Source organism: Rhinoderma darwinii, chromosome 9 (assembly GCF_050947455.1).
Source record: "Rhinoderma darwinii isolate aRhiDar2 chromosome 9, aRhiDar2.hap1, whole genome shotgun sequence".
Classification (NCBI taxonomy): domain Eukaryota; kingdom Metazoa; phylum Chordata; class Amphibia; order Anura; family Rhinodermatidae; genus Rhinoderma; species Rhinoderma darwinii.
The window spans coordinates 54388537-54411128 of NC_134695.1; the positions used below are offsets into that span (position 1 = coordinate 54388537).

Sequence of the window (22592 nt, forward strand, 5' to 3'; positions counted from 1 at the left end):
AGATGATAAGTATATCGCAGCAATATGGTTCATACAGACCTGATATAAATATATAACAACGTGGACATTTTCCATTCTCCCTATTAATATGATCCATCATTTCTGATTCACCTCCATATTCCCTTATTGCTGAGATTAGCAGTAGATGTGTGTAATCTGTACCATGACAATACTAGATTTGTGCGCGCTCAGCTTCATTTATACATCGGTGATTATATGGGATAATTTGCACAATGATGATGGTCTTTTCATATTTAGCATAAAATCATTTATAACATATCGAGTTAGAATGACGATCTCGGCTTTAGCTAATAGGTTCCCACTATGAATTTATTAGAAATAAAGAAAACACCTTTAATGGCAGTCGCTGTTGTAATATTGAGGCTGACAGCCGCCACTTGTGGGACCTTGCTTTGCAGGCAATTCTATTGACTTTAATGGGAGATTGTCTGCAGTGAGCTCCCCCTAGTGGCATCTGCAGGCAGCCAGAATTGTATCTTGAGGGAAAACACTGTGCTGGGACTGTTTATAAAGGGGCACCTCTGCTGGTATTGTTTATGAAGGGTCACTTTGCTGGCATTCTTTGTGAAGGGACACTCTGCTGGCATTGTTTATGAAGGGGCACTCTGCGGGCATTGTTTAAGAAAGGGGCACTCTGCTAGCATTGTTTATAAAGGGGCACACTGCTGGCATTGTTTATAAAGGGGCACTCATCTGACACTGTTAATGGGGTGATTCTGATGGTATAGTTAATGGAGGTACATTAGCTGTCATTAAGGGGGTTATGTCCATTACTTTCAAACACGATTTACGTAGAGAAAAATTCTGCATCTCTTATCTCTGTATAATTGTTTCAAATATGTGTAATATGCAAGAGAGAAATGAAACAGAAAATTATATCGTCTCGCATGTCCATCGAAAATCAAGAAATGTAAATCCTTCAGCTGTCCTCTTCTTCCAGAATGCTATATATTTCATAGTGCTGTATGTTTTATATTATATATTTATAAAGTATTATAAAATTAGATGCATTGGGTGACACGGACACCTTTTAGTAGCGGTGAGGGCCGTAGTGGAAATGGGATTTTGCTGCGCCGATCTAGTTTACACCAGAACATTCACATAAGAGTTTAATAATTACTATCCATATGTAGCTCTGAACTATATATATATATACTCAGAACATATCGTACAAATATAGGTATTAATTTTCAATTGCAACATTACAATAGAGACAGACTGACGTCAATATTAACTGGAGCAAGTCTTCTGAATGAACACACTAATCACATATCTTGTAATTATGCCCCATATATATATATACACATAAGAAATTGTGCTTTAAGGTGATGCAGAAGTAAAAGTCAAAGATAGTGTGTGTGCTAGGTGATATAGTTCTGCAACATTTAGGGTATGTTCACACAGGCTATTTTCGGACGCCTCCGAACATCTGCCCATTGATTTCAATGGAAAATACGAAGTTCTGTTCAGACAGGGAGTTTTTTTTATGCGACCGTTTTTCCAAACGCCCGCGAAAAAGAAGTGCATGTCACTTCTTGAGCAGTTTTCCATTGACTCCATAGAAAAACAGCTCCAAAAACGGCCGTAAAAAATCTTGAGAAAAACGCGACTTTGCTTAAAAAAACTTCTGAAAATCAGGAGCTGTTTTCCCTTGAAAACAGCACCGTATTTTCAGACGTTTTTTAGTAAGCGTGTGAACATACCCTTAGATTGCAACATATGCAGATGCAGCAGAGCTCAGTTTGTGGTTTTTAGTTCAGACTTTTCATTGTGTCGTGGGTTTCAAACTGTGTTTTTGTGCAGCTTGGAGCTGCAGTGACCAGATGTTACTTAAATGTGAATGAGGTTTGTAAAATAAAACTCATTTACATTTTGCACTTGAAATCGCACGTTTTTCATGTCTCGCTACGTTTGAAAACAAAAGAACAAAAAGCATAGCTTTGAAGACCAGAACCGGGATTGCAACTTTCACTATAGTTTTCACTCTTCGCAGTTTTGGTAAAGACATTAATGAGTTGCCCTAAAATGCAAAGTCTGAAGTGATGATAGACAATGGTGGCATATGACTACAATATGCCATCAATGTTCGATAAGCTTGGGTCCAGCTAATATGATCCCTACTGATCACTAAAATACAGTGGCAGGCTCCAGGAAAAGCTTGTGCCGTTCTGTCTCCTGTCGGCTTTGCTCGGCTTTCTTCGGAGGCGCGTTATAGTCAATGTCCAATTATACAGCCACCCGTAAAATGGGAACACGACACACATCAAGGGCCGCTGCTACTTTATTCTAGCGACTGGTGGGAGGCACAGTGGTCAGATTGGTCATGTTAGCGATGTGACACCGATGTCAATCATGAGACCGCCCCTTCATCTTTACTCTGGAATTGCTTTATTTGAGCTTTGTGGTAAGAGAGAGAGAGAGAAAGGGCCCTTTTACACCGGCCACTTATCGGGCAAACGAGCGTTCAAAAAACGCTCGTTCCCGATCATTCCCCTGTGTAAACAGGGCAACGATCAGCCGATAAAGAAGCAAATGCTCATTCATTGGCTGATCGTATCGTTTAGGCAGCATAAAATTTTCTCGTTGCCGTCAGTACATCTCTTTGTGTAAACAGGCAGACGTGCTGCCGACATGATAGAAATGTATGGGGATGAGCGACTGTAGCAGCGAGCGCTCGTCACCATTCACAATTGCTCATAGCTTCTTGTGAAAGGAGCAAACAAGCGCCAATCAGCGAGCTGTCTCATTCGCGCTCGTTTACACGGCCAGAGTGTAAACGGTGTAAAAGGCCCAGAGACACCATAATGGGGGGCCAATTTTAGTCTTTACTATGGGGTCCTACCTCTTCTTTGTCACTATGTAGTGTTTTTTTCCTGCAGGGAGATCCAGTATCTGCCTCCAGACATAATTTTCTTTTCATATCACAATAACCATTTTTTATAGTTATTGTGCGTCATGCAAGACTCATGAGATATGTAACCACGTCTTCAGCCACTTTCCTGTCATGTCAGTGATGTTTGGTATGTGGGAGTGCTGGAGCACAGAAAGCAGCAATGACTTCCAGTTCTATCTATGTTTCTGTATATGACCTTTGTACATTGCACCATAGTTATCCAGTACAATTTCTAAGCTGGTATTTATAATCACTTCAGCGAAATATAACGTCATACAGAAGGAAAACGGAACAATTCATCTGTTTCATTCACACCTGTGTCGGTGTGTTACGTTGTTCTGCTCCATCAGAGCAACAGAACAAGGGAAAAGCGTAAGCAACATTTCCGTAAGCACAACAGACACCGCCGGCGGTGGATGGAACCCATTGACTTTAATAGGTTCCGTCAGCTTTCCGTCGGGGTATCCATGATTTTACCAGAAACAGTAGCGCAGCATGCTATTGTGCTATTGTCTTCGGTAATCTCGGCCGGATCTGCAACAAAGGCCCCTAACGGAGCCTCCAACGATAGATCTGAACGAGGCCTCAGCCGAGTATTAGTATTGTATTGTGTTTTGTGTTATTTTATATTTGTTGCTCTACTTTTACATATATTACATTACTTTAGGCTCTGTTAATTTCTGCGTCCTGTTTTTAGTCTATAATGGAAACTAGGATGTAGTGCTAGATCCGTCGTATAACAGATACCACTGATTTATAATCGGTTTAATTGTTTTACGTTGTGGTCCCAGTGTTTTTGATGGGAAAAATAGCGCTGCATACAGTTCTATTTTTTCTCCTCATATATGATGGAAACTGTGATGGAGGCTCCGAGCCCCCAATGCAGGTGTGAACAGAGCCATATAGAATATATAACAAGTTACAGTCATCTCTTTTTGTTCAAAAGGCCCCCTTAAAAATACGTTGATAACATGGATCGCACTGCTAAGACACCCCCCCCCCCCAGTTATGATGTGATGATCCCCAAAGCAAGTGTTTTTACTTTCCTGCAGCACAACCACAGGAGAAATGAAGCATTACACAATTCTTATTGAAATCAATGGGCTGTCCATGTATTAACAAGAGGTGCTGGGTCCATCAGAGGGAGATACCCTTTGTAGTCACTCTCAGTCATAACTATATACTTGCCTATGAAATAGGAGCAATTTTGTCATTTATAGTGGAGCTAAAGGAAACGGGAGAAGATTACATTGGTGGAGTCAATGACTTGGGTCACCACCAATTTCTTGTAATAATCTGATTCCTGTGATACCCAGGAAAAGAATCAACCACAAGGCACAAATTTTACTTTAGGACCCCCTTTTCCTATGACTGCAGTTAGGGTCGAGGTACACAGAGAGCTCCAGGACTTTGGTTCCCTAAGCTAACCTAGTGTTTGTTTACCTGGATAATCTTCCAACAGGGGTGGAACCAGAAGACATCGGGATGGGTTGGAGGAACGGTTTCAAGGGAGAACGACAACAGAAAGTAAATATAAGAACATATTGGTGAAGGTAGTAGAATGAGCAGGGAATATCAGACCATTGTCAGAGAGGCCAAAGGTCAGATAACCTAGAATGCGGTGCCATATGCAAAGTCGAACAAGTCAATCGTCTGGTGACAGAATTCAGGCAAAAACACGATGCAGTACTGTGGACAACGCTAAGGGTATGTTCACACGCTAGCTGGCTTTTACGGCTGAAATGACAGCCTGTTTTCAGAAGAAAACAGCTGCGTCGTTTCAGCCGTAAATGCTCCTCCTCGTAATATATGAGGCGTCTGTGACGCTCGTATATCTTGAGCTGCTCTTCATTGAGTTCAATGAAGAACGGCTCAAATTACGTTGCAAAGAAGTGTCCTGCACTTCTTTGCCGAGGCAGTCAATTTACGCGTCGTCGTTTGACAGCTGTCAAACGACGACGTGTAAATTACTGGTAGACTGCACAGTACGTCGGCAAACCCATTCAAATGAATGGGCAGATGTTTGCCGACGTATTGTAGCCCTATTTTCAGGCGTAAATCGAGGCATAATACGCCTCGTTTGCGCCTGAAAATAGGTCGTGTGAACCCAGCCTAAGTGTATGAGGGTAAGCAAGGTCATAACAGGTCAAATTGAAGTCCAAACACATGCCAAAACAGGGGAGTAATACTTGGCACAGGCATTAATCCATTTAAAATAGAAAATGAAGCAAGTTTATAAAAAGTCTTGATTAAAATTATTACACCATTTTGTTTTTACAGCTCCTTTACAGATCTATGTGTTTCCATGATTACAGACTACAAACAAAAACCCTGTGTAGTCTGATCCTGCAGTCATATGTGTTAGGGTATGTGCACACACACTAATTACGTCCGTAATTGACGGACGTATTTCGGCCGCAAGTCCCGGACCGAACACACTGCAGGGAGCCGGGCTCCTAGCATCATACTTATGTACGATGCTAGGAGTCCCTGCCTCGCTGCAGGACCACTGTCACGTACTGAAAACATGATTACAGTACGGGACAGTTGTCCTGCAGCGAGGCAGAGACTCCTAGCATCGTACATAAGTATGATGCTAGGAGCCCGGCTCCCTGCACTGTGTTCGGTCCGGGACTTGCGGCCGAAATACGTCCGTCAAATACGGACGTAATTAGTGTGTGTGCACATACCCTTAGTATTATGGTATCTTCCATACATTATGTCTCTTCTCCTACTCTTAGTAGTTAGAAAAAAGAGGGGACAGATGGAAAGGATAACAGATGACTGCAGGATCTAACTATATGTATCTGACTATATGACTCGTTTGTTTGTTGTCTGTATTCATGAAGATACAAAGGTCTACATAAGAGCTGTAGAAACATTGCGGTAGGATTTTTTTTTTAATCAAGACTATTTTCAAGTTACTTCCCTTTTTTTTAATTTAGATGCACTGGAGCAATACAAAAATGGTTCAGTGAATATAAAAAGTCTCATTGGTTAGAAACTGGACAAGGAGGATGAAAATATGCAATAGAGCTCTGATCAGAATGGAAATACTTAAAACATCTACTTGGAGTAATTTCCAGTTGCGCCCTTCTCTCATGCTTCATTTGGGTACACATTGACATACATGTGGTGGCGGAGCTGTGACATTAAAACCCATGATGGGAATGCAGAGTGGTGACAGAAATATGTCAATGAGTGAATTACAGGAGCTGCCAATTAATGTAGCATTTCAATTAACTCCACCCAACAATGCACATTGAGTTCCATTATAAGGCCAGGATCACACACACACAGTTTTGATGCAGTTTTTGTGGCAGTTTTTGGATTCGTTTTTTCAGCCAAACAGAGAAGTGGACACCAAAGAAAGCCAATGTGTCAGTCTTTTCTGCATACTTTTCCTTCCTATTGCATCCACTTCCAGATTCAATTTAAAAAAAATGGAGGCAAAAACTGCATCATAACTGTTTCTGTGACCCTGGCCTAGATATCAAACTTATTTATTTTTAAATGTTATTTATGGTGTGCATATATTAAACCCTCAAAAGACCACACACCAAAATAATTACACAATGCCATAAAGTTGGGCTGGGCAATTAATCGGAAATAAAACCAGAAACCGAAATTCAGCGCAAATAACCAAGATCATCTTGCACATTGTGGTTTGTTAGGTTTTTGCCGGTTTCAAATGTATCTGCATCCTCAGGATGCAGATACTGTTGAATACTATAGTAGAGAAAGGGAACGTCAGTTCCCTGCTCTACTATTCACTGAATAACGCTGGCCGCTCACGGCTCAGCGCAGACAGGCGCAATGACGTCACTGCCTCACGCCAGTCTGTGCTTAGCCATGAGCGGCTCAGCACGCATGTATTCAGTGTCCGCTGCACTTCTGCCATATACCGGCAATTCAGGCAGCTTATTGGTCCACGGTCTCCTCAATGCCCATCCCATATATTTCTTGTTTAGCCTCAATGACCACCCCAATTGTATAAACACAGATGATGAGGGTTATATACAGGCATGATGGGGGTCCCTGTATATTACCTGATCATCCCTGTATATTACCCCGATCATCCCTGTATTTAACCCCCATCATCCCTGTATATTACCCCCATCGATCCTGTATACAGGGATGATGAAGGTAATATACAGGAATGATGAAGGTAATATACAGGAATGATGGGGGTTATATACAGGAAACTCCAATATTTCTTTATATACCAGCCCGACATCTTCCCTGTATATAATCCCCATCATCCCTGAATATAACCCCTATTATTCCTGTATATACAATTGGGATGGGCACTGTCCTCTCCCCTTGGTGCATTGGCATTGAGACTAAACAAGAAGTAAATTGTACACGGCATTGAGGACTCCATGGACCAATAGGAAGCCTGAAACGCCGGTATATGCCAGAATTGCAGGGGAACAGGACAATATGCGCCGAGTCACACAGACCGGAGGAGCGGGGGATCTCCTCCACTCGCCGTTGGAACGTGGTTAGGTGAATATATATTTTATACTATTGAGGGTGGATGGGGGCATTATACTGTGTGGGGGAAGCTATAGGGACATTATACTGTGGAGTGGCAGTGTCATGGGTTATATTATATAGAATAGTATACAGCAGGCTCAGGGGATCTATATTAATTAAATGGTGTGGCATGCAAATAGGGGTGTGGTATGCAAAAGGGGTGTGGCCTAAAAAATATATTAATCATAATCGAGGTTACATGTTTAATTAATCATGATTTTGATTTAGGTCATAATCCCCCAGCCCTAATATAACGTATGGCAAAATTTTGTAACAGAAGTCAAATTTACCCAATATGAGTCGCATTAAAATTGGAAAAACCATCCCAAAAATTTCACTTTTATATTATTGTAGATAATGAATTTATGTTTCATGTAAATAAAGTGGGTACATAATTTGGCATATTAGTGAATATTAACCCCTTAATGATGTAGCTAACTTTGACCCCAAACATCAGTAAAAGGATTTGCCCCTCTGCATACCATCTTTATTTTTTCATCAATGTAGCTGTATAAGGTCTTAATTTTTTGAGTTGTAGATTTCATTTTTTAGAACTAATTTTTGGGAAAAATGTATGTACAGTAGCAATTTGTTTTATGAGGAACATGCATAAAAACGCAAAAGACACTGGGACACATTTATAATTGAAATTGAACCAGAATTATGGCGCACATTCAGTGCACCACATTCATTAATGTTTTTAGACCGTTTTTGCGCCTTGCTTGTCAAAGGGCGTTGTTTAAAATAAAGGGGTGTAGTCTTGCAGAAGGGGGAGTGCTGTAAAATACACCACAGTGCGGCAAAATTTAGGGGCAAAAAAAGTTGGTCTAAAGTAAGCTAACCAAGAGGTGGCATAAAGTTAGAAAGATGTGTCTAATGATGCGCCAAATTTATCATGAAGCATGAGCCACTGTGATAAATTGGGTGCATCTATTCTAGTTCTAAGATGTCTAAATTTTAGATTGTATTCATAAATCTGCCCCTATAAGGGAGATTTATTGTTACTGTCTTAAATGTAGAATGCCTGAATCTAGCTCGGGCAGACAGCGCCAAATTTTTCACAGTGGCACACGCTGTATGATAAATTTGGCGCATCTTGCTAGACATGTTAGACACTTTTGTCTAACTTTAGGCCACCTATTGGTTGGTTTACTTTAGACAAATTTCTGGCAACAACATTTTCATGCAATTGTTGAATTTCATGCCGTGACCCCTTTCCTCTAAGCCTTGCCCCATTTTGTATTTACCACACCCGCCAGTCTAGTGAGGTGTCTAAAACACCTTATAAACGTGGTTTTTCCAGTTTTATGGCTCAATTTCAGACAGAATTCTGGCGCACTAGGAATAGTAAATCTGCCCCAATTAATCCACCTGGTTTTTTTTCCCCACCATTCACCGATCATTACGCACATGTTGTACACTTTGTTGTTTGGGTTAATACAGATATGGGAGTCCCATACATTAAACAATTTTTATTTACTTTCATTTGTTGGAAAGAAAGACATTTTGGAAGGAGAACTTTTTTACTTTTAGGGTATGTTCACATGCACTGTTTTCAGACGTAATGCTGGCATTTTACGCCTCGAATTACGCCTGAAAAAACGCGAGTTGTTAAAAAAACGTCTGAAAATCAGGAGCTGTTTTCGCCTGAAAACAGCTCCGTATTTTCAGACGTTTTTGCTCACTGCGTGTGAACATACCCTTATACTTTATTTAGCACACGCTATTAGAAGGGTGTGCAAGGAGAAGCTGCTGCTGATTACATGAAGCTCTCCCTGAAAAATCCTCGGGAAAAATTGTATTAAACGTATTCTCCTACCCGAGCACCGCTCAGGATAATTAGAAGAAAATGTTAAACTCTACAATTGTGTGAACTCACTGATCGCAAGCCCCAGAGTCTCTCCTGGCCAGCCATTAGTAACCACTCACCAACATTCACACTTCCCTGATCCATCAGTGTCCAAAAAAATACTGACTCCATGTGCCACAATCCCAACTTACATCAAACACATATGAAACTACAAGGGTTGGAGGGTGAATATTGCTTCACCCGGTAAGTGTTTAAACAGAGCTGCTGTTAACGTCCGAATCCTATTATAAACCCTCTTAAAGGGGTTGTCTAGTACCAAAAATTGAATGGCCTATTCTCAGGATAGGCCATCAATATCTGATCGATGGTGGTTCCTTACGAGCTCTGCTTCTACTTCATTTCCTTTACTGCTCACACTGTAAATCACCAACAGATTTGTAGTGGCGGTTCACAGTATTACAGCCTTCTCCCATTCACTTCAATGGGAAAAAATTGGTAATACTGTGAACCGCTGCTACAAGTGTGTCTGCGATTTACAGTGTGAGCAGTAAAGGAAATGAAGCAGATGTAGCGCTTATACGAGGGCTGTGGCCCCTTAAAAACAGCTGATCGGCGGGGGTGCCAGGAGTGGGACCCCGACCGATCAGATATTGATGGACTATCCTGAGGATAGGCCATCGATTTTTTTGGGGGACTGGACAACCCCTTTGAGCCTCAGTCCCTCTCCAATTCCTTGCAGCCAATTCCATATACAATTCTTCTGTCCTGTTTTTGGTAGCTACTCTACCCTCTAATTGCATCGTGTCATATTGTACCTATTTGTCCCACTTTTATATTATAATTTTATTACCATTTGGTGAACTTTAACTTGTAGAATGCAGAGTCGGCTCTACATTAGTATTCAGCAGAAGATGTATCAAAAATAAAATTGTATCAATAAAAAAGGGCAAACGTGGCGCCACTGGACTATCGGGTGCCAGTCTATGATATTGTTTCTGTATCCTAAAATCACCTCTATTCCAAGCTCACTTTATCACTCATTTACATTACAATTGTAGCACCAAGAATGAATGGTGGAGGTGAGGGGTCCTCTTGGTTTATTTTGCCTCGGGCAGCCTACATGTGTGTAATCCACAACTGCTAACAATACTACTTCATTTCACAGTGTGTTTGTCTGCAGAGAGAGATGACGGGTTTCTGTATTCTGTGTTCTAATTATGCTAAACTTCCAATTGATAATTACTAGACTATAGGTATTAGTAGCTCTATAGGAAATGTGCAATCTAATATTGTATCTATTTTGGTGTGTCTTAAAGAAGCACTCCACTTTTTTATTTTATTGCCCCCTCCATTTGTACATTGGTGTTTCAGTGGGATGCTGTGTGAAGAAATACTTACCGATCCCTGCATCGTGTCATTTTCGGATCCAGCGCCTTCCGGCAAACCGGAAGTCAGGCTCTAAATGCATTCCTATGAGAGCCGGAACAAGGCCCCCATAGGAATGCATTGAGAGCCTATTTTCCGGTTTACTGAAAAGCACAGTGATTTCAGACAGGTCAGAGTGAAGATCACATGGGTGGCGCTGGACCCGAAAACGACATGATGCAAGGATTGGTAAGTACTTCTGCAAACAGCCCCCCACTGAAACACCAATGTACAAATGGAGGGGGCAATAAAATAAAAAAGTGCAGTGCTTCTTTAAATTGACTTCCCAAGACAGGCTACTCCACATAAAGGAATCTCTTGAGTGGCCTTATAGTGCTGAAGGTGCGAATGTCAAAAAATAAAGTCAGGGACTGCAACGTAGGCTGCCATCTAGCCATCTGTGGGCATCACTTCTTCTTGAAGAACTTAGATAAATTCAAGTCCAAATAAATGCATTGATTCGTCAGGTGTGAAGGTGTATGATGTGCGTATCGTTAGGAAGGGACTGATCCAGTCCTATAATGAGTAGATACCTTCAAACCTGTCAAATGAATACATTTATTTGGAATAAACCATGAATTTAACAAAGATCTTCAAGAAGCAGCGCTGCCCTAAGAATCTATAAGTTTTCTGTTCTTTCTCATTGTGCCGTGATGGGCCTTCTGGCAGCAGCAGCGGTTATTCATCGGAAGCATCTTTCTTTAGGTGGGCAAGTGCCCTCCAGTTTACAGGTATACCTATTACATCTGGGTTACCCTATGAAGCGCTGTTTCCCTTTTTCTTTTCCAGGTATTTTAGTGTCTTCTGGCACTTTGAGAGGCTTTTCTGCTACCGGTTGATCTTTGCACCTGTAATGGTGGAGAAGAATGAATAGATTTTTCCTTTGTGAATTACAAAATATCCCAATTCCGTGTATGTAGTCATTGACTATGTCTTGTGAAGAGCAGGTTCAACACAAGTCTCCATTGTGAATATGGAAGATTTGCCAATCACAACCCTGTTTTTATGTATTTTTGGCAGCTGCTTATCACTTTTCTTACCGTGCCCGTTGTCTTTATATGGTCCGACTAGCTGACAAATCCTAATGATTTTTTCTCAGCTTGTAATCTGGCCTCATTTACTTTCAAACTCTGCCAACTTCTTGCTTATGTGGTTATTATAATAGCATTATTATATGAAACAGTTTGCACTTGCATTAAAGAAGATCATTTACTGTGTGCATAGGTGCAGAGTCGAAGTTCTTGTGTGCCATTGTGCTCTTATACTTTAAATTGATCCACCCCAATGCAAAGACTGGGATGGATCAAAGGCATTGGTTAACGCACACATTGCTATAAAGACACCGTTGAAAAGTTGATATGTCTATTGAATATGAATATTATCCCAATTCTGGTATCTCTTACTTTTACAGCCACTGTTTTTCTTGAGTTCTGGAAGAGGAGAAGAGCTGTACTCACGTATGATTGGGATCTCATAGACTGGGAAGATGAAGAGGTAATGGATAAAGGCAGCATTCTTATATCAAATTATGCAATATCCAAAGCTTGAAGGAGTTTCTCAGGACATAAACATTGATGGCTTATTCTTAGAACCTCAGAAAAATCAAGGGGTCTTGGGGATCCAGCTGTGGCCCCACCATTGTTTACACAGGCGCAGGGACTCTTCTGTACGGGCAGCTATGCCTGATAATGAAGCTCAGTCCCATTTAAAACTTCTTTAAAGGGTAACTAAACTTCCAAAAAACATTTCACATGTCATAGTGACGTCAGAAGTTTTGATTGATGGGGGTCTGAGCACTGATTTCCCCATCGATATCTAAAACAAAGCAGCAGAAGCGCTCGGGTGAGCACTGTGCCGCTTCAGTGCTGAACGGATCTCCTAGGAAAGCCGAGCAAGTTTATGAGTCCGTACACCGCTCGCTCGGCTTTACGAAAAAAGCCGATCAGAAACTAAGCGGCACAGCGCTCACCCTTGCGCTTATGCCACTTCCATTTAGTGATAGGTAGGGGTCTCAGTGCTCGGAGCGCCACCGATCCAAACTTCTAAAGTCACTATAACATGTCAAAAGTTTTTTTTAAATGTAGTTACCGTTGAAGCAGCCAGCAGTCCAGAATCTTCTTACAGAGAGGTAATTACCTCAGTATATGTGTGCCAGTTTTCTATATCTACATTATGTACTTGTTGAAAAGGAAATCAGTTTTTTATGTACTTTATACACTAGTGGGCTTGTGATTGGCTTGTGCTTATACAAAGAAGTCAATCTGAACAAGCCGATCTGCAGTGTTATAGGAAAATGTAAAATAAGTCTGAGTCTCTGATGAGATGGGGATGGATTTTAGGCTACCTTGTACTTCCAGTAAACACTCATATCATATCTGTTCCCTTGAGCAGAGCTAAAAAACAAAACAAAAAAAACCCCCCTGTATTATAGTACAGAGCTGCATTCACAATTCTGCAGACTCCAGAACTGAAATCTAACAGCATTACCCCATTTACATTCTCAGTAGCCTTTACACTGAGTGATGATGTATGAGAAGCAAACAATCTCATTTTTGAAGCTCAGCTAAGATGTGAGGGGTGTTTTTCTGGATAGAGTTATTATCTGCTTCCACTACTAACCAGCAGAATTGACAATACAGCTCCGGAGTATATTAAAGGCTGTTACTCAGGTTCAATACAAGATAATTGATTAATTGTATTAACAAGCTTAGTTAACTTATTGTGTTGATTATTTCTATATGTGAACAAAAAAATCTAAGGTAGGCTATGTTCACACCTGCGTCAGGGGGTTTCCAGGGTTCTGCTTCGTCAGAGGAGCAGAACAAGGGAAACCAGAAGCGATGATTCCATTGCACCATGAATACCACTGACAGCCAACGAAACCCATCGTCTTTAATGGTTTTTGTTGGCTTTCCATGGGGGTGTCTGTGGTTTTACCTGGAAACAATAGTGCTACTGTTTCCATTAATCTTGGCCGGATCTGGGATGAAAGCCCCTAAGAGGGCCTCCAACGCAGATGTGAACCAGATATACCTTTTAAACTGACTGTAGATTATTTGGCCTAAGATTTCTATTAAGATCTTTTTTAGATCTTGATAATATAGAAATTTTGGAAAGTGTGCCGCCTCTTTTACCAACTGAAACGGTAGAACAATGAAGGAACGGATGCTGGTGTACTTTGCTAGAATCGTAATTATTTTATTTTTATTTGTAAATTGCTATAATAGGAAAATTTAAATGCAAGGACATTATTGTCACCTTCATGTCATGGTTCAGGGGTATATTTTAGTAGAATTGATCAACTTCTATATATCAACAACAAATAGATTTTATGCAACCCCTCCCCAGTCGTGTTCATGCACCGAGGTCCCACTAGAGTGGGAGGCAAAATTTGGGACAATAGTAAATTATATGAAATAATGTAAATTCACTTGTGTACTGGTGAAATGAGCTTACAGGTCCATGTCTTTCCAGGAAGAGTTGCGTCCACAGTTTGAAGCAAAATATTCCAAATTGGAGCGAGTAAATCCAATTACTGGCAAACCTGAACCCTTCCAGCCCTTCAGTGACAAGCTCAGTCGACTCATGGTGTCCGTATCAGGAATATTCTTCATGGTAATGCATTTTTTTTAATACACCAAAATATTTTTGAAATTCAGTGCAAGGCCTGGTTGGAATTTGGTTTGCAATGCAGGCCGCAGTCAGTTCTTAAAGTTAATGTGTTAGAAGCAGGGAAAATGGATAAGCGTAAGGTTCTGAGTGGCTGTGACAATGGTCAAATTATGATGGCTAGACGACTGGGTCAAAGGATCTCCAAAATGTCAGGTCTTGTGGGGTGTTCCCAATATGAAATGTTTAGAACCTACAAAAAGTGATCCAAGGAAGGACAACAGTAAACCCATGACAGGGTCATGGGTGCCCAAGGCTCATTGATACGTGTAGGGAGTGAAGGCTAGCCCGTCTGGTCCAATCCCACAGAAGACCTACTGTAGCCCAAATTGCTGAAAAAGATCCTGGACAAGCTCTTTAAAGAATCTGTTGTTAACATCTTGGTAACAGATACACAGGATACCTTCAGTGGTCTTGTGAAGTCCATACCTCGACTGGTTAGAACTGTTTTGGTGGCAAGAGTGGGACCTACACAATATTAGGCAGGTGGTTTTATTGTCATGGACGAACGCTGTAACAGTGTTGACATTTCTACATAGGGCTGGAAATGGTGATGTGTACTGAAATATCAAACAGAGGGCACTTCTCTTTACCATTAGCTTAAGAAGTACTCGGCACACCAGATTGGAGTGAAATTCTTAATTATTTTTAATTTATATGTCAATATGCATGTGCATATGCATATTGACATATAACGTAAAAATAATTAAGAATTTCACTCCAATCTGGTGTGCCGAGTACTTCTTTTGCTAAACATATTGGATTGGGTCCCTACTCGTGCACCCACTACTGCCTAGTTCTGTCCGAACCCCTGGCAACTACCTCTTTACCATTATGCAGGTTTCAAAGATAGGTTCCCCAATATGAGTCTTCCATATAGCAGTGTTGAAGTGTTTGTGTAATGTCTCCAGAGTTTGTAATCATAAATTGAGGAAGGGAATACAAGAGTGCAATACCTGACATGGGGCTTTCTTAACTTTTTCATTTGGGTGTCTTCCATGTTTATCTGGATTTCTTAAAGAAGTGTTACACACTTTGGATAAGTATCTTCTTACCTTTCCAGAGGGCATGGCAGATGATAACACAACTCTGAACGGAGAAATTATTGAGACAGAGCAGGGATCTCCAACCTGTGGCTCCCCAGCGGCTGCAAAACTACAACTCTCAGCATGCCTTGACAACCTGTGGCTATCAGGGCACTTGGTGAGTTGTAGTTTTGCAACAGTTGAAGACCTACAGGTTGGAGACCACTGATAGATCCTGAGATGTCCTCAGTACAGCTAGAAAGCAAGAAATCCTAAAATATCCTCACTACAGGCCCCCAAAAAGTATGACATCCCTCCTAACTTGTTGAAAAGCGAAATATAAATTTTTCAAATTGTGTTCTAATTTACATATGTTTCCTTTCAGATCTCTCTGGTGCTGACCGCAGTCTTTGCAGTGGTTGTATATCGACTGGTCGCCATGGAGCAGTTTGCGTCCTTCAATTGGGATTTCATTAAGAAGTATTGGCAGTTTGCAACATCTGGCACTGGGGTCTGCATAAACTTCATGATCATCATGTCCCTTAATGTGGTAAGGTTCCTCAGTATCTGCTTCTACAATGGTAGAGACCAATGTTAACCCATACTTGCCCCCCGTTTGTTCCAATGCTGGGGTTCAGCTGCCAAATAGTCTGCTTTTCTATAAACTTAGACATTGACTGCAAACAAGCGAATGTGTGTCCCGTGTTCCTTATTATATTACAGAGAGCAGAACTGACTTCCCTGGTGCTGCTTACTGAGCGGATACAATTGAATATATACCCCATAAAGGCAAATGTTTTTAAGCGAGTCTTTCTCTGTATTAGAACTAAATAAGAATACACAGTATTGAGGTATTCCATCTTTCTAAGGAATCATGTACATGGACATGTTAAAGACCCGTGTTGTATGAATCTGTAATACGGAACCCATAGAAAGCTAAAGGCCAATACTATGATTTTATATAGAGCTACATAGATTTTTTTTTTCCCCATATGACTCCATCAGAAAAAATTGTGGCATGACCAATTGGAAGCCATATTATTAAAGTATTCTCTCATAGAAGCATGCATCATAGAGACACCAGAATGCCTACGGATCCGTAATACTTTGGGTGTTGTTGTTCAGGATCTGTGCACATGGCAATGCATAGGTTGGATCTCTTGTGTGTGAAGGGCTGCCAGATCCATAGCCACTGTGAATAACCAGACAGGGGTCACAGGACCCCAATCTCCCGATAGGTGAGGGTCCCAGAGGTAAGACCCGTGCCGATCCGGCATTTATAGAAAAAAGTTGTACATGGTACTCACTTCTTGATGCAAAGGCGTTATAAATGTAACCCGTTTCGGCTCAGCAGCTTTTCTCCAGCATATCCAAAACACAAGTGAACAAGATATACATAGGGAAAGTATACAGTAAAGTGGGTGGAGAAAACAGAAAATTTATGCAATCTCCAATAAACATTATCATAGTGTAGAACTTATATCGTAACCATACTCACATGACTGGATTAACACTTTTGCATAAAGACGTGACTACTTTTTACTTGTCTATATTGTGCTGGAGTCCACTTGGACAAAGCTCCTGTGATGACATGTACTGTACCAGGCATTTATGGCATGTCCTGTGAATATGTCATAAATGCTTCAGTTAGGAACACCCCTTTAACAACTGGGAGGTTATTTAAAGATAAGAAAAGAATCAATCACAGCCAAATCGTGTAAAGTTTCAAGGTCAGAAATAACATTTAAGGAAGCTTGGCAACAGATCATGGCCTAGGGCCCACATGTTATCCGTAATGCACACCTTATTTGCTGCCAAATGCTATTATAGACCAGATGACTTCATTTCAGACCTTGTGCTTTAAATATAGGTCAGGTTAGGCCCCATTCACATCGCGTTTGTGCTATCCGCCAGGCGTATGCGTTTTTAAACGCTAAAAAAGTATTGAAACGTACAGCTCGGCGTGTACATAGAATATAATGGGTCAAACGTAGAACAAAATAGCAGACGTTTGGTCTATGGTTGCCATGGTTTACGTTGGGGTACTGTTTTTTTGAAAATACTGAAAGCGTAGTCTGCAGCGCTATTCTGTACTTCAAAAAATGTATACGCAACGTAACATGTTTTTAAGCATTGATCCCAATGGACGACGTATGCAAACGTAATGCTATATGTTTGTATCCGTTTATATACAGTAAATCTATCCGTTTTTTTTATTATTCTTTTTTGTGTTCACTTAAAATATATATATATATTTTTTTTAGGTAAAAACGGACAGAAACATATACCGACGTTTGAGTGTATGCTAAAACAAAAACAGAAAATGGTACACGTTTGTATAAGTTTTCAATGGTCCCCATTTTTATAAAAAAAACAACTTATACGCCTGGCGGATAGCACAAACGCGGTGTGAATGGGGCCGACGTAAGACGAAAAAAATGAGTTAGAAATTTACAATTTTGTAAAATATTTTGCATACGTTTTTTATTGTTTTGATTTCAGGTGTACGAGAAAGTTGCCTATCTTCTTACAAATTTAGGTAAGTACACTGCTGTCAGAGGCAACCCAGGGAAAGATTTGGCATACCGTAACTAGATATTAAATCCTATGTAAGTCTGGCCATATATATATTAGATCAAAGATGCAAACGAGCATTCGCTATGCCTGACAACCCACTGTATCTGACAAAAAGGTTATCAGTCATATTGGATATTTTCAGTTGGTCATTGGCTGAAAGTAATAGTGTATATGGCATGATTTAGGATGATCATTTACCCCTTTTTTACCACATTTTTTTAAACCATGCCCCTGGCCAGCCTGGCATGTTGATGGATGAATTATTCGTATGTTTGATACTTTTGACCGGTGGCTTGGCGCTCAGTCTTAATCTAATTTGTATGGTCATTTTAAGTCTTTTTCTTGGGTGTACGCGTAAATGACATAAAACATTATATATATTTTTGTCTTTTTACTTGTACAGATGTAGCCATCTTTATCTTGACTTTTAACGCATTAAATAAACAGGGGGAAGAAACTTTAACTTGATTTTTTTCAATGTGTTTTCAATGGCTATTGTTGCGTGAAATTACCCTGCAGCAAGTTGAGTCAAGATAAACTTGGCTACATCTGTATTCACAATATCTTCTAGTCATCACATTAGACCATACTTTGTACCAGTCAAGAGTTTTTGCATCCTTTTCTTTAAACCAAAATATTATTTTAATTGTAATCATCTTCAGTTCTCAATATGTATACTTAATAGACATTTCTTTAAATAAGTAAAAAAAAAAATCAGGATACAACCCGTGATCTCTCACAGTCCTCTGCAAGTCAAGTTCAAATGCCTAATTCAAGTTATACAGTTATTCCCACCACTGAGAAGACCTTCACCCAAAGTTTCTAGAACTTTTAGTTTCATCTTTGGGCTCTTAGCCTTTCTACATTATGTGAAGTCACTGCAGACAAAGGCACATCATGGTTAGGAGTGGTTAATGGTACAAGTTTTGCATTGTGGCCAAGGAGCTTCAAGCTTTGATTCTGTCTAGACCATTGGACTTGGTGTCAATTTCCCTTTAGGACTCGTTTTCACTTTCAGCAGAAATCCTGGGCAGTTGGTTGTAGATGAAGTGTTCAGTATATTTATCTATATACTAGAGAAAATTATTATGGGATAAATTGGGAACTGTACATTTAAACTTCTGAGGTCTATTGGTCCTCTAACTTGGTCAATATAGTCTAATGACAAATACTTCATAATACCCTTCATAGGTTTACTCTTTAAAAAAAATAAATATGAAAAATCCACATTAATGTGAAAAAAAGAAACCAAATGTATATCCTGTACTAAAATGGCATCTCAAGGAATTCGCCTGGGGCAAACAAGGAAAGCAGTACAATGAATTTCTCAACAATAAATTCTTGTGTTCACTTTACAGAGCATCCAAGAACGGAATCCGAGTGGGAAAACAGTTTTGCTTTGAAAATGTTCCTCTTCCAGTTTGTCAACTTAAATAGCTCCATATTTTACATTGCCTTCTTCCTTGGCAGGTAAGGTAATATTTAAAGTACAAAGATTACAAGAGCCTGATGCCAAGACAGGCCTCTCATAATTAGGGCATATCATCTCTAAACCAGAGAGTACAGTTTCACCCAGTACACACCCCTATTGGCTGTGATCAGAAGCTCGGAAAATAGCATTAAGGAGGACCTGTTACCTGAACCTGAAATGTCTGCTTTAGTAAATAATTGTATTCCCCTTTAAATAACAATTCTAGAACACCTTTTTTTAGAGCTCTACGTTGTGCCGTTTGTCTGCTATTCCTCCTAGAAATTTGATTAATGAATAAATTAACAACTGGGTGTTACCAGTCGGGGGTGTGTCACTACCCAGACTGACAATGTCCAATCAGTGCTGACAAAGTGAGACTGTGTAGGGACACGCCCCATTGACAAGAGACATGGTAACACCCAGTTGTCAATTTGTTTATACATTTATAGGAAGAATAATAGAGAAATTACACAACACAAAATATGTTCTAGAATTGTTATTTTATGGAAAATACAACTATTTAATAAATTTGACATATCAGGAGAAGTGAAAGGTCCCCTTCAAGGAGTTGTCCCAATTGGACAACCCTGTTTCAAATATATTCCAACTTGATGGCTCTTGCTGCTGAAGTCCCCAGTCATGAGTTCATATCACTGGGGGAAGCTGTGAGAGGCCACAAATTTCACCTCAGTGTCCTGGCTAATAGAGAAGGATGCCTCCCCCTCTCTATGCTATCCATATGCTGAGAAAGGGGCTGTCCAGCTTGGATAACGCCTTTAATGACCATACAGATATAGCACTCTTTATCTTGACTCTTAACGCATCAAATAGACAATGGCAAGAAACTTTAGAAGAGATGGGCTCTATAGCAAAGATAAGAATGGACTTACCATTATGGTGGTGTGTTTTGTGACCCAGGAAATAAGTGACTAGTGTTTATTTCCCCCTCCATACTCTTTTACTGACCTTTGGGCCAATTGCACCTTGTTTGTTAAAGGAGTAGTCCAGACAGCGTCAAATTTGTCCACAGGTTGCGAGTGGTATTGAAGCTCAGCCCCATTGACTTCAATGGAGCTGAGCTACAATACCATGGACAACCCATGGACAAGTGTAACACTGTCTGGAAGAAGGCAGACATGTTTTTCTCATCCTGGAAAATACCTTAAACAATGAGGTCCCACTTCAGAGGGCAGTCCTGCACAGGTTTTCCCCACCCAATTGCAAAAGTGATAGGACCAACCAGAGCTGGAACCCTTCTCTCCCAGGGCGCCATAGCAATGGCATGATCTGCCGCTATTGTATATAAACCTTTGCACTTACAGATGGGTGCTTTGGGTAAGGTAATCCCGAAACCGTACTTTGAAAACACCTAATGGGAGTGATTAGGGCCTGCTGGCTATCTTCTTCCAATTGCATTTGCCAACATGCCCCATATAATTTCTCTCAACATAAAGAGAATTACAGATGGCCATTTTAATTATGTGCACCCATTTGGTAGATCTCCAATACATGAGCATCAGTGACAGTGTTTAGGACTTTAAACAGTGCACATGTCTATGGCTGGCCATGCATTTCAGAAAGTTGTCAGCCGTATGATCGTTCAGTCGACCGTTTTTTATTGCAACTCCCCCATACACATGCACGCTCAGCTCAGCTAAGCGTACATGGATTCTCAATTGGGAGAAGAGAAAGCCACGGTCAGACTCCCCTGGCAGTGGCTTATCGCCTTGCAAACAAAAGGATCGGGCATGTTGAAATCTAACATGCCCAGCCCTGCTCTCCCCTGACATCTGCCACCAGGAGAGGGTCGTGACAACGCCATACACGTAAGAACATCGGCCGGTCCCGCCAAAATTGTCAGGTTCAGCTAACATACCATGTTGTGTATAGCCACCTTTACTAGATAGGTTACAGTGAATGGTACCAACTATTACACCCTGAGGCCACAAAACAAATCTTGAGATTTGCCACTGAGTTCAAAGCTTGTGACTGGTCTAACAAGAATGAAGGCGAATATCCAAAACCCTGTCTGACCACAATCTGACAATGTTAGGTATCTTATCTGCAGCAATGGAATTTCTCAAATATACATCTGAGGTCAAACCTGTTTAGATTGGGTTTAATGTTGTGGTCAAAAATATTTTTTTGCGAAAATCACAGCAAAACGGCATGGTTATACCACGGTCATAGCAAAAAAATAAAATATTTTGACATCGTGGTGTGAGCCGAGCCTTTCTGGACTGATATAGAGAAGTAAGGGAAATAAACATTCTGTTCATTGGTTACAGGTTTGCAGGGAGACCTGGAAAATATAACAGACTTTTTCAAAGATGGAGGCTGGAGGAGGTAAGAGAAAGCCCTTGTATCGTCCTCTTTTGTTAAGTTGTTAAAAACATTTCTCAGCTATTCCTTAATTATATCTGCTTTCAGGAAACGGAAAAGACTGCTATATACATCTATCTATTCTCCTTCGGTTTATTCTAACATGTTACAGGCTTGCTATTTATGCAGTACAATAATACGTCATGTCCACCTCCAAACCGGCAAATTCACTTCCAAATAGTACTAGTGCGTTCGCAATAATTCACTTCCTTACCACCAATGTCCATGCACCCACCAAGGGGCATGCACCAAAATCATAGCAAAAGTTATAATGAGCCCCACTCCCTACTGAGAGCTCTGTTAAATGTACTCATTCTTTAGTAAAGTTAAAGAAGCACTCCATCTATTTTTTTTAAATTTGCATATATTATTCTAACTCAATAAAGCAATATTGTAGTAGTGTCATTTGTTTTCTTTTTCCCAGCTCAGTTGCATCCATGTATTTTGAACCCTTTCATTATGAGCAACTTTGTCATGTGATCTCGGTAAGACCACCAAAATAGACCGTGCTCTCATGTGTAGACAGGAAGTCACTCTCCCCTGTGTGGCTGACTTCCTGTGAACTACATGATTACATCATCACCTATCAAATCCCCCCTGGCAGCTCTGAGACCCCTCCCCCCCAACTCTACCCTCCCTGTTCTTCTATATGTCATCCCCCCATATATGTAGTGCTGCTGAAGAGAGATAAGATAGATTTTTTCTGCCCTAACTAAGGTAACAGGAGTGCAGTGATATCATAGATGAGTCCATACCATGTTTAGCTGCAGAGTTATAAAG

At 40.5% G+C, this 22592-nt stretch overlaps 1 protein-coding gene across 3 annotated transcripts in view; it reads left to right on the forward strand.

Moving 5' to 3' along the window:
- Positions 1-22592, forward strand: part of ANO3 (anoctamin 3) — a 254338-nt gene that overhangs the window by 220817 nt on the left and 10929 nt on the right. For all 3 annotated transcript variants that reach the window (XM_075836999.1, XM_075836997.1, XM_075836998.1), the window contains 6 exons: positions 12100-12182; positions 14163-14303; positions 15768-15932; positions 17885-17921; positions 19318-19429; positions 21719-21776. In XM_075836999.1, the coding sequence (XP_075693114.1) occupies positions 12100-12182; positions 14163-14303; positions 15768-15932; positions 17885-17921; positions 19318-19429; positions 21719-21776 (596 nt within the window). The remainder of the gene's footprint in view (positions 1-12099; positions 12183-14162; positions 14304-15767; positions 15933-17884; positions 17922-19317; positions 19430-21718; positions 21777-22592) is intronic.